This window comes from Procambarus clarkii, chromosome 16 (assembly GCF_040958095.1).
Source record: "Procambarus clarkii isolate CNS0578487 chromosome 16, FALCON_Pclarkii_2.0, whole genome shotgun sequence".
In the NCBI taxonomy this organism is placed as follows: domain Eukaryota; kingdom Metazoa; phylum Arthropoda; class Malacostraca; order Decapoda; family Cambaridae; genus Procambarus; species Procambarus clarkii.
In genome coordinates, this window is record NC_091165.1 from 26,373,208 (window position 1) to 26,385,584 (window position 12,377).

At 45.7% G+C, this 12,377-nt stretch overlaps 1 protein-coding gene across 1 annotated transcript in view; it reads left to right on the forward strand.

Moving 5' to 3' along the window:
* The window catches only part of LOC123759892 (rabankyrin-5), a 147,005-nt gene that overhangs the window by 113,037 nt on the left and 21,591 nt on the right, over positions 1-12,377 (forward strand). The window contains exons 17-18 of the mRNA XM_069325353.1: positions 3,749-3,900; positions 5,549-5,744. Of these exons, the coding sequence (XP_069181454.1) occupies positions 3,749-3,900; positions 5,549-5,744 (348 nt within the window). The remainder of the gene's footprint in view (positions 1-3,748; positions 3,901-5,548; positions 5,745-12,377) is intronic.

Below are 12,377 nucleotides of genomic sequence, written 5' to 3' on the forward strand. Positions count from 1 at the left end.
ACTGGAAGGAATAATTTAATCAGGGAGATTGAAGAAATCGAGCAGAGACTGAAGCATTCATATTAGATTGAAGAAAGGCAATTAGAACAGAAAGCAGTTAAAGAAATAAATAAAAACCCGAAATATTTCTTCACATATGCTAAATCAAAAGCAAAAACCACTGCCAGTATTGGACCTATTTGTACAAGTGAAGGTTCATACACTGAGGATGACAAAGAAATTAGTGAAATCCTAAAAAAGCAGAATGAGGTCACATTTAAAACTCCAATAAACAGCATGAAAGTGGAAGATCCAGACAACTTCTTTACGCGTGATATCCAAACCCCTGTATATATAACTGATATCAACATGAGCGTGGCAGATTTTGAAAGAGAAATTGACAACATTCCCATGCACTCAGCCCCAGGTCTAGACTCATGGAATTCAATATTTATAAAGAAATGCAAAGTGCTAGTAGCACAGGCACTCAGTATAGTGTGGAGGAAGAGCCTGGACATGGGGGAGATACCAGATGCTCTTAAATCAGCAGACATAGCCCCTCTACACAAGGGAGGGAACAAAGCATTGGCATAGAATTCTAGACCAGTTGCACTAACGTCCCACATAATAAAAGTATTTGAGAGAGTGATCAGAAGTCAGGTCACCAGTTTCAAGGACACCAATGACCTTCACAACCCAGGTCAATATGGATTTAAAGTGGGAAGATCATGCCTTTCACAGCTACTTGATCACTATGACAAAATCACTGAGGCATTGGAAGAAAAACAGAATGCAGATTTGGTATGCACGAACCTCGCAAAGGCATTCGATAAATGTGACTATGGAGTGATAGCTCACAAAATGAGGTCATTAAGAATAACTGGTAAAGTAGGATGGTGGACACTCAATTTTCTGTCGAACAGAACACAGAGTAACAGTCAACCATATAAAATAGAGTCCAAGCGCTGTTAAAAACTCTGTGCCTCATGGTACAGACCTTGCACCACTGCTTTTCCTTATTCTCACCACTACTTTTCCTCATTCTCATATCAGATACAGACAAAAATATAAGTCACAACTTCATATCATCCTTTGCAGATGACTCAAAAATCAGCTTGAAAATTACCTCTGCTGAAGACATTGAAAAACTACAAGCCGATAGTAATAAAGTTTTGGCCTGGGCAGAAGAAAATAACATGATGTTTAACGATGATAATTTCCAGGTACATGAATACTGTAAAAATAAGGACATTAACACTTAAACTGTGCAATACATACATATACGATGGGAGTAACTGTCACAAAATTGCGCACATCGTACAAATATGATTGAGGGCCTAGCACACAATTTTAACCCCTGCACTGCGCACCTGGTTTCGGCAAAAACTTCTTGGGGCAATTGTCAAGGACATATTCATGTTATTTTTATAAATATTCAGGTAAATTTAATGTCAAAATGTTTCCAAACTCAACTATTTTCATTTAAAAACACAAAGAGTAATGAAAACGTTAAAAAACATTAAAATATAGCCTAATTAAAAAAAAAATAGCATAACTCTCAGAGCGCTTAAAGGCGCTTTGCGCAGTGCAGGGGTTAAGGGAGCGTATTACGAAAATTTTCAATAAATGAAAACTGGTTCGATTTCAAACTTTTTTTTACTAGTTGTATATAAAATTGGATTCAGCTGGTCTAAGTCTCAGCATTGTAGCATAAACAGGAAGGGAGAAAAAAAATTGAATTGTCAAAAATGTTCCAAAATGGTAAAAAATTAACATCAAACACAAGTGTTAACTGAAATCACGTCTATGACTTTATCACAATAGCATATAATAAAATATTTAAATATTTAGTTTTATGCCAAAAAAATTTCAATTTTTTTTTTCTCAAATTTTCTCATATTTTTTATCAGCCGATTTGCATCAAACTTGTACACCTTACAGAACGTAAGCCTATCTGTAAGGGTGCAAATTTGGAGGAAATTGGTTGAAGTCAACTTCAACCACAGGTGGCAGAATCTTTGATTTTATTTATTGTCAAGTAACATAAAATTAACTCTTCTTTCATTGTTTTTTTCAATTTACATGAAATTTACACATTATATGTAGAGTTTACGTCTCTACAACCTTTATAAAACACTTTATTCCTAAGTTCATTTATTGATTTTATAAATATTTGCAAACATGAAATATTGGAAATATTTTTGGGGAACTTTGACTACTTGTATTAGTAAAACTAAACATATTTTGGATAATCCTTTTTATACAAATCCTTTATTATATGCTAATATGATAGATGAGTGTCATAGAAATGATTTAATTGAAACTTGTGGTTGTAGAGTATTATTGAAAATGTGTAAAATTCGTTGAAAAAAACCCTCTTTCTATTTAGGGTGCGATACTGAAACGCAGAACAGTTGCAGCCCTTTTTATATACAAGTGTTCCACTGCGCTAGGCAAAGTTCCTGGTGTCAGCTAGTGTTGATTGATGCAGTTTGCAGACTTGTATTTAATGTATCATGCCCAGTTGTTGAGAAGCTGGATATAGAGTATTGGTGATGTGTGTGTGATATCAGTAGAGTGTTTTATTTATTACTGTTGTAGAAGGTTCTTAATGCCAGTAAACTGGAATATTTGTTGCTAGCTTTTTACTCCCCTAGAACCTTGATTAATATGTGGCCAGGCTATGTGTTCCAGTGATGCTGTAAGTTACTACCTTAACACTTTCGCTCACCCCGCACGCCACCCCTCAATAGTGCGATATGGGACCCAGGGTGTCACGGGAGCGCGCGTAAATTCTGAAAAGTGTATACTCTCTTCAACTTTGTCACCTTAATTCTCGTCCTACAAGATTAAATTTGGTATCATTGTGTTCGCAATAGAATTCTCTACAGCACTAAATGCATATAAACTCCAAAAGCCCGGCTAATTACCCGCAGCAAACAGAGAAAGTGCGAACGAGTTACCCAGGAGCGCGCAAACGCGATAAAATGTTTTCACTATTTTCACTCTGGTCACCTCAATTTTTGTCCTAGGTCTTTCATTTTGGTCTCAATGGGTTCGCAATAGAATTCTCTAGAGGAACATTAGCATATAAAATATAAAACCTGGTCACGCTCCAACCGCCGACGAGTTGAAGACGGGCCACGCGTTAGCCGGGAGTGAGCGCTCAGACGCCTTCCAGCTACACTCCCAATTCCCTCCCTTTTCAAGCCTTTCTTTCGTAATTTTCTTCCTGGAAGGGCCTTGTTCATGATCACTATCCATCGTGGAGTAAGGGTAGATAGTTTCTAAAGCCGCAGTAAGAAATATAGCCACGGAAAATAGCCGAAATGTTCACACGTTTGAGATGCGAGGGGAGGAGACATTGGTCACAACAGTGGAGCGAAAACAATGGGCCCACAGCATGTGCCAAGCCACCTGAGGGCCACGAGGCTCAACAAAGTAAATGGGAAGACATTGGCGCACATTTTAAAACCAGTCCCCAAAAAATCGGATAAAAACCTGATTTTTGGCGATTAGTTTAAAGTGGATGACGCAATGCTGCGTCATCCCCGGTATTACCGCCAGTAAACGGATGACGCAATGCTGCGTCATGCCCGGGCGAAAGTGTTAAGATATGTATATGGAGGTCTTATCTCTCTGACCATAATATACACCTGTAGGGAATTCTATAGCGAACAAAATGATAATTTTGGTATCACCATGGCTTTGTCATAATTAAAGCAGCACAGCACTGAATTTAATTAAATTTAGATATTTTAATTTTCAGTATGACCACAGAGGCCACAATTTTCTGCATGTTGCCATACAGAAGAAGGACATGGAGAGTGTATTGTTTCTCCTGAGCATCCATGTTGACATGCATACTCGCACACAGGATCAGCTGTCTCTTACACCTCTTCATCTTGCAACTCTCTCAGGGTAAGTCTTTTCTGGCATCCCATATGTTAGAGTAAGATTGTTCAGAATCTTCTAGCACTATAATCACTGAACAGTTTAAAATGTAAAATTTTGTGTAAGTATTAATTATAAATGAAATAGAACAGTTTACTTGTTGTTGCTTTTATTATTTTGTCTGGAGAGCCCCCAGTTGCTCCCTGAAGCTATCCATGCTAATAAATTCCTTTCTCTCTTGGCTTTTCTTGGCCCAGCATCTCGTACCGATTACTGTCGGTACTTCTCGTGTGGCACTGGCAAAGCCACTGATGCTTACGTTTGGTATGGATGTCACTTCCACTCCATTCTGCAAGCTTTCTCATGCATTTGTTCACCTATGGCCTGTTCATGTACTGCCTGCACCTTCTTGGTCTTTGGACCAGATTCTTTCCTTTCTGTCCTCTCCTTGGTTTGTAGTGGCCCCTTCGGTTCAAGATTGCGCTTGTTGGCTTTGGTGTAGGCCTCTGTGAGTCGGATTGGAGAGCTTCATGCTCTTCTTCGGCGCCAGGGGTTCTGTTCGTTTATTCCTGGAGGTCGTTTTGTTCATTTGTAGCCTTCTCCTTTTCTAGCAAAGAATGAGATGGCAGGCTTCCGGAGGGGTCTGTTGGTTGTGGTTGCTTTGTTTGGCTGGCGGTACATCATGTGATGTGTCCGGTGGATGCTCTATGTCACTACTTGCAGGCCACTGGATCTGTGACTGTGGACGTGCTCTGGATCCAGTTTCCCTGGTTACCTGTTCCAGGGCTTGTGTGTCTACAGTTGCCCGCAGTGTCATTAAGTCTAGCTAGCCTACAGTCAACCCTCGTGCCCATGATGGGCGGAGGTATGCTGCTCTTGCGGGTGTTTTGGGGAATATATCCTGGGTTAACATACGAGCACGGGGGCTTTGGAGGTCAAACGGGGTTCTGGCTGCCAGATATCTTGTTAACATTCCGGCCACCCCTCTCCGGCCTTGCTGCGTCTGTCGTAGCCGTCTGTTTCTTCCTCATCTTGAGACCCCGCGGGGTTGCCGCCTCCCTGATAAGTTCCTGTTTTTCTTTCTCTGTGGGTAGTTAGCTTCAGGGAGCCAGCGGGGTTCCCCACAGAAAACTAGCATTGAATGTAATGAAACAGCAGTTCTGGGTGAGCTCTGGAGGCTTCCTGACACACTCTTCCCCTCCGGTCAACGGCTTTTATTATTCAAGAACTGACTGGTAGCCGACTCCCCCTGGGTGAGGTGTGGCACTTATGAGTAGGGGGTTAGTTGGACAAAGTTTTGCTTGTTTTTCTTTCTGTGGAAGTTGTTTTGCTATTTTGAGAATGTAGGTTGCACTTTTCAACTAGACAGTAGTCTGTTTTGATTCACCTACCTTTCTGGGTGCCTTCCCTGGTCGATAGTAAAATGACATACTTTTAATGTAAAGTGTACATGGGTCATTGCTCTCTGTTCCTATCTGAAAGGGCCAGGTTCTGACTTGTGGTCCCCAGTAGGCTTCAAGAACTCTACAACTGATGACTCCAAGTAGCATGGCACTATATCAGTATAGATAGCTTCAGGGAGCCTCCTAGCCTCGCCCAGAAACTGGCGTTTCATTACATTCATTGCTGTTTCTTCATTAACATACTCTTATTTTCTATTTGTTGTCATAAACAGGTCAGAAATGATAGTTAGGAATTTGCTGCTGGTTGGAGGTGGAGCCATCAATGAATTAACACCTCAGAAGCAAACAGTCCTGCACTTAGCAGCTGCACATGATCATCCCCACTTGGCTTCGATTTTTATTGAGAATGGTGTATGTGTTGATGCTGTGGATGACAATCTCAATAATGCTCTTCATGTTGCAGTCAAGGTTTGCTTAGTTTATTTTATACACTTACAGATCAAAATTATTATAATTTGGTCTCTTGGTTTTACTTAATAACTTTATATTGACAGCAGTTAGCTCCTGATAGCATTTATAACTTTAACCAGATCTGATTATCATCATCATCATCTTTTTTCTTTTTCTTCTTTTCTTTTCAGCTCCCCGGAGCTATCCAGGCTGAATAGATATGTATATCTTTCTGGAATCAGTCAATGCATGGAGTTCTTGCTCACTGGGGACCACGAGCCAGAACCTGGCCCCCTCTAGAGAGGCACGAGGAGCAATGGCCTATAGAGACCCCCCTTATGATTGGGAGCATTCTATGTCTGCCATCGACCGGGACAGGCACCCAGAAAGGTAAGCACCCCAAAACAAACCCCTATTCTGGTAAAACTATTGCAACCGAAGGCCGAACAAGTGAACAGAACTCCCCAAACGAAAATTAGCAAACTAGCATAACGTCATCATGTCGCTGCACCACTGTCTGCGCAACCCCCCTCCCCAGGAGGGGGAAGGGGGATCCTTGGGCATCCCTTAGCATGCAACCAAGGCTAAGGGCCCTGGGAAACCCCACGGGGGCTCCGTGGTCCAATGGATGTGACCCTTGTGTCCCGTCTCCCTTCATGTGAGATTGAAGGTTGCTCTGTCCCCTTCTCTCAGGGTGACACTCGCCAGTTGTGCCTCCACCATGTTGCCTGTTAGGTCGGTGATTCTTTTGACCCGGAGTTGTGCGATGTTTGTTGTCTGTACATGCTCCAGTTCACCCAAGCTACTGAACATGATATGAGGGTGCAGGCAGCTGCTGCGTTGCATTTTAGGTTTAGGTTTCTGCAACGCGCTAGGTTGGTTGCGGCCTTGGATGCCCCGAGACAGCTCCATTTTGGTTATAGGGACCTGGACTTGGGGGTGGGAGTTGCTTCGGTTCCAGTTCTGTCCTCCCCTCCTAGTCCTTTCCCTTCTGTTGTGCATCCGGTTCCTCCCCCCTTGCTTCCACCTCCGACACATCTGAGGGTTTCGGAGTAGGGGCAGGGTCTAGTCGGTGTTGAGACTCGGGCGGTCTTGGAGGAGTCTCCTTCTGGAGTTGCAGCAGCGGCATTCAAGCCTGGTCCTCCAGCCAGAGCTTCTGGGTCTGACCAGTGGGGCCCCTTCATTCCTGCCTTTTCTTTAGAGGCGAGGGGGTTGGAGGGCGGCTCAGCCCCGGGTCCTCTGGGTGAGGTTCCCGGGGCAGGGGAGGGGGGTTGACTTGGGGGCCTTGGGCCTCGATGAACCGCACCTGGGTTTTTATACCCTTGAAGCAGGGCTTGGTATTACAAGGAGAGGGATTCTTTTTCACTCCCTCCTCATACGAGTTGGATTTGGCATCTACCCCTCCATAGGTTTGGTTCCGTGATCCCTTAGGTTCTTCGGTCCTGTTCTTCCAGAGGTTTTAAACTTCCTGTGTCCCATCACAAGTGGCGTGGAAAGCCCTTGCGGCTTACCTCCTGGGCGACCCGGATTATGCTTTCGTGATGGATCTTGCATTCCTTCGTGTATGGATCTTTGTGTCCGTACTGGGTTCGTTATGAAGTTTAGGAGTCGTCCTGGTTATCAGACTGCTCACTCTTCTCTTTGGAGGCTTGGCACACGTTTTGTCAGTCCCGTGTGCTTGAGTGGAGGGAAGCTCAGACGGCGTTGCAGGCCGTCTGAGCTTCCTGAGCTGAGCTGAGCTTCTGTGTTTTCCTGGGGGCGACTTCGAGCATTTCAATGCTTGTTTGTTCGCCCCTGCCCTTCTGCGGGATGTTAGTGTGATGCAGCTTCATGTGCAGGTTCCTTCCCTTTCGGCTGCCTTGGTCGCGGAGGATTTGCATACACGTGGCCTGCTGGCTTCAGCCCTGCGTTTCCTCTCCCTCCTCGAGCTGTCCTCGGATTGGCTTGAGTTGGATGTGGAGGCACTTGGGACTGCCCCTCCCGGGGAGAGGGGAGCTGCACAGACAGCGGGATGGCAATGTGTGATGTCATGCTTGGTTGCTCGTTTCTTTTAGGGGAGTTCTATCCACTTATTCGGCTTGTGGTAGCAATAATTTCACCAGAATAGGGGGTTTGTTTTGGGATGCTTACCTTTCTGGGTGCCTGACCCTGTCGATGGCAGACATAGAATGCTTCCAACCACACGGGGGTTTCTATTGGCCATTGCTCCCCATGTCTCTGAGGGGGGCCAGGTTCTGGCTCGTGGTCCCCGGTAGGCCCATAGAACTCCATACACACGACTGATGACAAAGTCTGACAGTAGCATATCAGCCTAGTAGGCTCCGGGGAGGCTCCAGGGAGCCTCCGGGTCTCGCCCAGAAAATGGAGTTTCATTACACTCGATGCTGGTTTCTTTGCTTCTTGACTTATGTTTAGGCAGGCGGTGCTTGCTTCTTTGGAATCTGCTTGGGCCCTGGTTCTTCGGTTGTCTTCGACTATATGTCTTCTGCTGTTTGCAGAGTCGGCTGTGGTGCAGTATCTACAGGCGGCTTCACCTAGTTGCCATCCTATGTCCGACTTGTTGGTTCTCTTTGGGTTCTCTGGGCGACTGCTTCGCCTGCGTTCCTACCTTCGTCTGTTCCTGAGGGGATCCCGGGTCACCCGGCAGTTGCTCAAGGGTTTTTGCAGTTTGCCATGATGGTCTATCGGCCAGGTCGGGTGTAGCTTCATCGGCTGTTCTGGTTCCTTCAGGGACATCCCTTCCTGGGGGCTTTGTGTCGGTTGCTGCATCGCCGGCTTCCTGTTCGGGTTTTTCAGAGTTCAGTGCCTTGGGGCCTACCTGAGCCCTCGCTCAATGTGTTCACAGATGCGTCGTTTCTCAGCTGGGGCTTTGTAACCAGTGCTCACCAGGCCGGCCAGGGTCGGTGGGTTCCGTCCTTCTGTCCTCCCGTCAGGCTCACAGCATGGCGTGGGAGTTCACGGTGGTGTGGTTGTCGCTCCGGAGGATTCAGGTCGCTCGCGAATCGACGATCAGGCTCCATTCGGACCCCAGTGGTTCATTGCGTGAGGGGGTTCTCTGCGGTCCTTGGCTCTTCGGGGCTGGTCGCTTCAAGTGACTCGTCTGCTGAGTTCTTGGGGTTTGGCTCTCCTGGCGGTTCACGTTTCTGGGCTGTCCAATATCTTGGCGGATGGCTTGTCCCAGTTCATTCCCCTGTCCATGGAATGGACAGTCGACGCCAACTCGATCAGTTGGCTCTGCCAGAAATTCGGGCCCCTGGAAGTTGATCTCTTTGCATCGGCGTGGTCCAGGCGTCTCCCAGTATACCTGGCATCCTTCCCCAACTGTGAGGCCATCGAGGTCGACACTTTTTGGCAGGACGGTGAGGTGGGGTTACCCTTACCTCTTTCCCCCGGTTCAACTGTTACTCCGGGTCCTGGTTCGCTTGGAGACTTACCAGGGGAAGAGTCGTTCTTCTGGCTGGCCCAGCCTTGATTTCAGGCACTGCATGCTCAGTGTCCAAACCCGAGGATCTTCCCATGGTTCTGCCTCTTTCAACTGATCGGTCCAGTCCGGTACAGGGCTGGTTCTTCTTCTCGAGTCTTTGCGTCTGTAGCTTTTGACTCCGAGTTAATCATCACTTGTATGTGGCGCAGGTGGCTTCCTTGTTCGTCTCTCACCTGCGTGCTTTGTCTTGGCGACAGTATGAAGTTTCCTGGCTGTCCTTCTGGTTTTTCCTATCACTGTGTAGGTGTTCTTCGGTCATTGATATGGTTGTTTTGTCCTTCCTCTCGTTGTTGTTCTAGGACCATCATCTGATACCGAATACTGTTGTCTCGTATCGTGCGGCTCTAGTGGGGCCGTTCCAGCTCGCGTTCGGTGTTGATGTTACTTCTGCCATGTTCCGCAAGCTGTCTCGTACGTTGATTCACCTCTGGCCTGCTCATGCACCTCCTGAGTTGTCCTGTTCTGGACCGAGTTGGACCAGGTGCTCTCTTCTCCTCGGTTTGTGGTGGCCCCTTCGGTTCAGGATTGTTTTTCTAATGCTCTTTTCCTGTTGGCATTGGCCTCTGGGGGTCGGGTCGGTGAGCTTCATGCTCTCCTCCTGCGCAGAGGTTTCTGCTCCTTCGATCCTGATGGTAGGTTTGTTTGGTTACAGCCGTTTCCTTCTTTCCTGGCAAAGAATGAGACAGCTGGGTCCTTGGTTGTTGATGCTTGGTTGATCAGGGGTACATCGTGTGTTGTGTCCGCCATTATTTGTGCACCACGGCTTCGGTGGCCAGGGATGAGCTTTGGATTGACCCGGTTTCCCTCCTTCCCTGTTCCCGGGCTCGGGTCTCTCAGGTCGTCCGCAGGGTTAAATCTAGCCAGCCTGCGGTCTATCCCTGTGCCCATGACATTCATAAGTTTGCTGCCTTGGCTGCCGTCTTTGGCAACATGTCTTGGATTGACATTTAGGGCACGGGGTTTTTGGCAGTCAAACATGGTTGTGGCTGCACGCTACCTCATGAATGTTCCTGGGCCTAGTCTAGCCTGTGTTGCATTAACGCGGCGGTCGCAGTCAGTTGGTCAGTTGTCTCGACTTCGCGTTGAGAAGTGAGGACTGACCGCCTCCCGGGTTAGTCCCTGGTTTTCCTTGTCTTTGGGTAATTAGCTCTGGACCGACGGAGCTTTCCCCCCCCCCCAGAAAACCAGCATTGAATGTAATGAAATGCCATTTTCTGGGTGAGTTCCGGAGGCTCCCCAGCATCCCTCCCTCCCTCCCCTCCGGTCGGCGGTGTTTTTCCACGTATTTTGACATCCAGTCTAAGAACTGGTAGCTGGATCACTGGCGCGGGGGTCTTGGGGGGGGGGGGTTGCGCAGACAGCTGCGTGACACCGTGATGACGTCTTACTAGTTTGCTAATTTTCGTTTGGGGAGTTTTGTGCACTCGTTCGGCTCTCGGTAGCAATAGTTTCACCAGAATAGGGGTTTGTTTTGGGACACCTACTTTTCTGGATGTCAGACCCAGTCGATGGCAGACATAGAATGCTCCCAATCACATGGGGGGGTTTCTATAAGCCATTGCTCCTCATGCCAAGGGGCATAACTGGTCGACCCCTCACAGTGGTCAAGAGAGAACTGGATAAGCACCTCCAAAGGATACCTGATCAACCAGGCTGTGACTCATACGTCAGGCTGCGAGCAGCCGCGTCCAACAGCCTAGTTGATCAGTCCGGCAACCAGGAGGCCTGGTTGACGACCGGGCCGCGGGGACGCTAAGCCCCGGAAGCACCTCAAGGTAACCTCAAGGTATGCCTTTCTGAGGGGGCCAGGGCCTGGTAGGCAAGAACTCCATGCACATTGATTGATGCCAAAGAGTTATACATATGCATTCAGTCTGGATAGCTCCGGGAAGCCTCCGGGACTCACCCAGAAAATGGCATTTCATTACATTCAATGCTGTTTTTTTTTTTTAAATAGTTGAGTTTGGAAACTTTTTGACATTTATAAAAAACAACAAAAATATATTCTTGAGAATTGCACTAAAAAGTTTTTGCCAAAACCAGGTGCACAGTGCAGTGGTTAAAATGTGTGAATCATCACCATATTCAAAATTATGGTGTGCATATTAGTGATGCAGTTACTGTATTATGTTCATAAAACAATAAACAAATAGTTTTGCTCTTATTACACTATATACACAGCTTGTGTGTAAATCACGAAAATTAACACGTGATGAAAAATGTGAGTATTAGACACGAAGGAAAACAGGAATTTTCTCAACTACAGTACAGGTACTTCCATATTTAATAGTACGTCTTCTGAAGATGTACTATTAAATACGAAAGTACTTAAGGAAATTCCTGTTTCAATCCTTTCTTCATGGTCTGACACTGTCACACAGGTTATATACAAGTATCTGTGTGTTTTGTTCACCATAACGAACCACTAAGTTGGTATGGTGAGTCAAAAAGCAATGAGGAGTGGCCGCCACACCAGCCAGCCACTCGCCGTCACTCCCTCCCTCAACAACACCTCACTTGCCAACAATCCTCCAAACACCATACTGTTTTTTGCTTTTATTCACTATATACAGGTGTTTATATATATATATATATATATATATATATATATATAATATATATATATATATATATATATATATATATATATATATATATATATATATATATATATATATATATATATATATATATTATATATATATACACGCACGCACGTCGCATTATCAGAGACGAAACTTGAAGGAAATATAATAAATGAAGTCATATTCCCAAGAGGCTATTCAGTTTGGAGACGTGACAGGAAAACTAAGAAGGGAGGAGTGGCTGTACTGGTGAAAAAACACCTGAAGGTAAGAGAGTTAATATTTGAAAACCCTCGAGATATTGACATAATGGCATTGCAGGTCTGGAATCAGGATGATAAGCTGATAATTTTAAATGCCTACAGCCCACCAGCAAGCAACACATGGACAAAGGAAGAACTAGATGACAAACGAGAGGGCCTCATAATGGTCATGAGAGATATTATTGCACAAGCAGATAAAGATAAATCACGACTGTTGATACTGGGTGACTTCAACTTTAAAGCAATAGACTGGGAGGCCTATGAAGCAAGAACGGAGGACTTTTGGACATGCAGATTTGTGAACCTCATTCTGGAGACA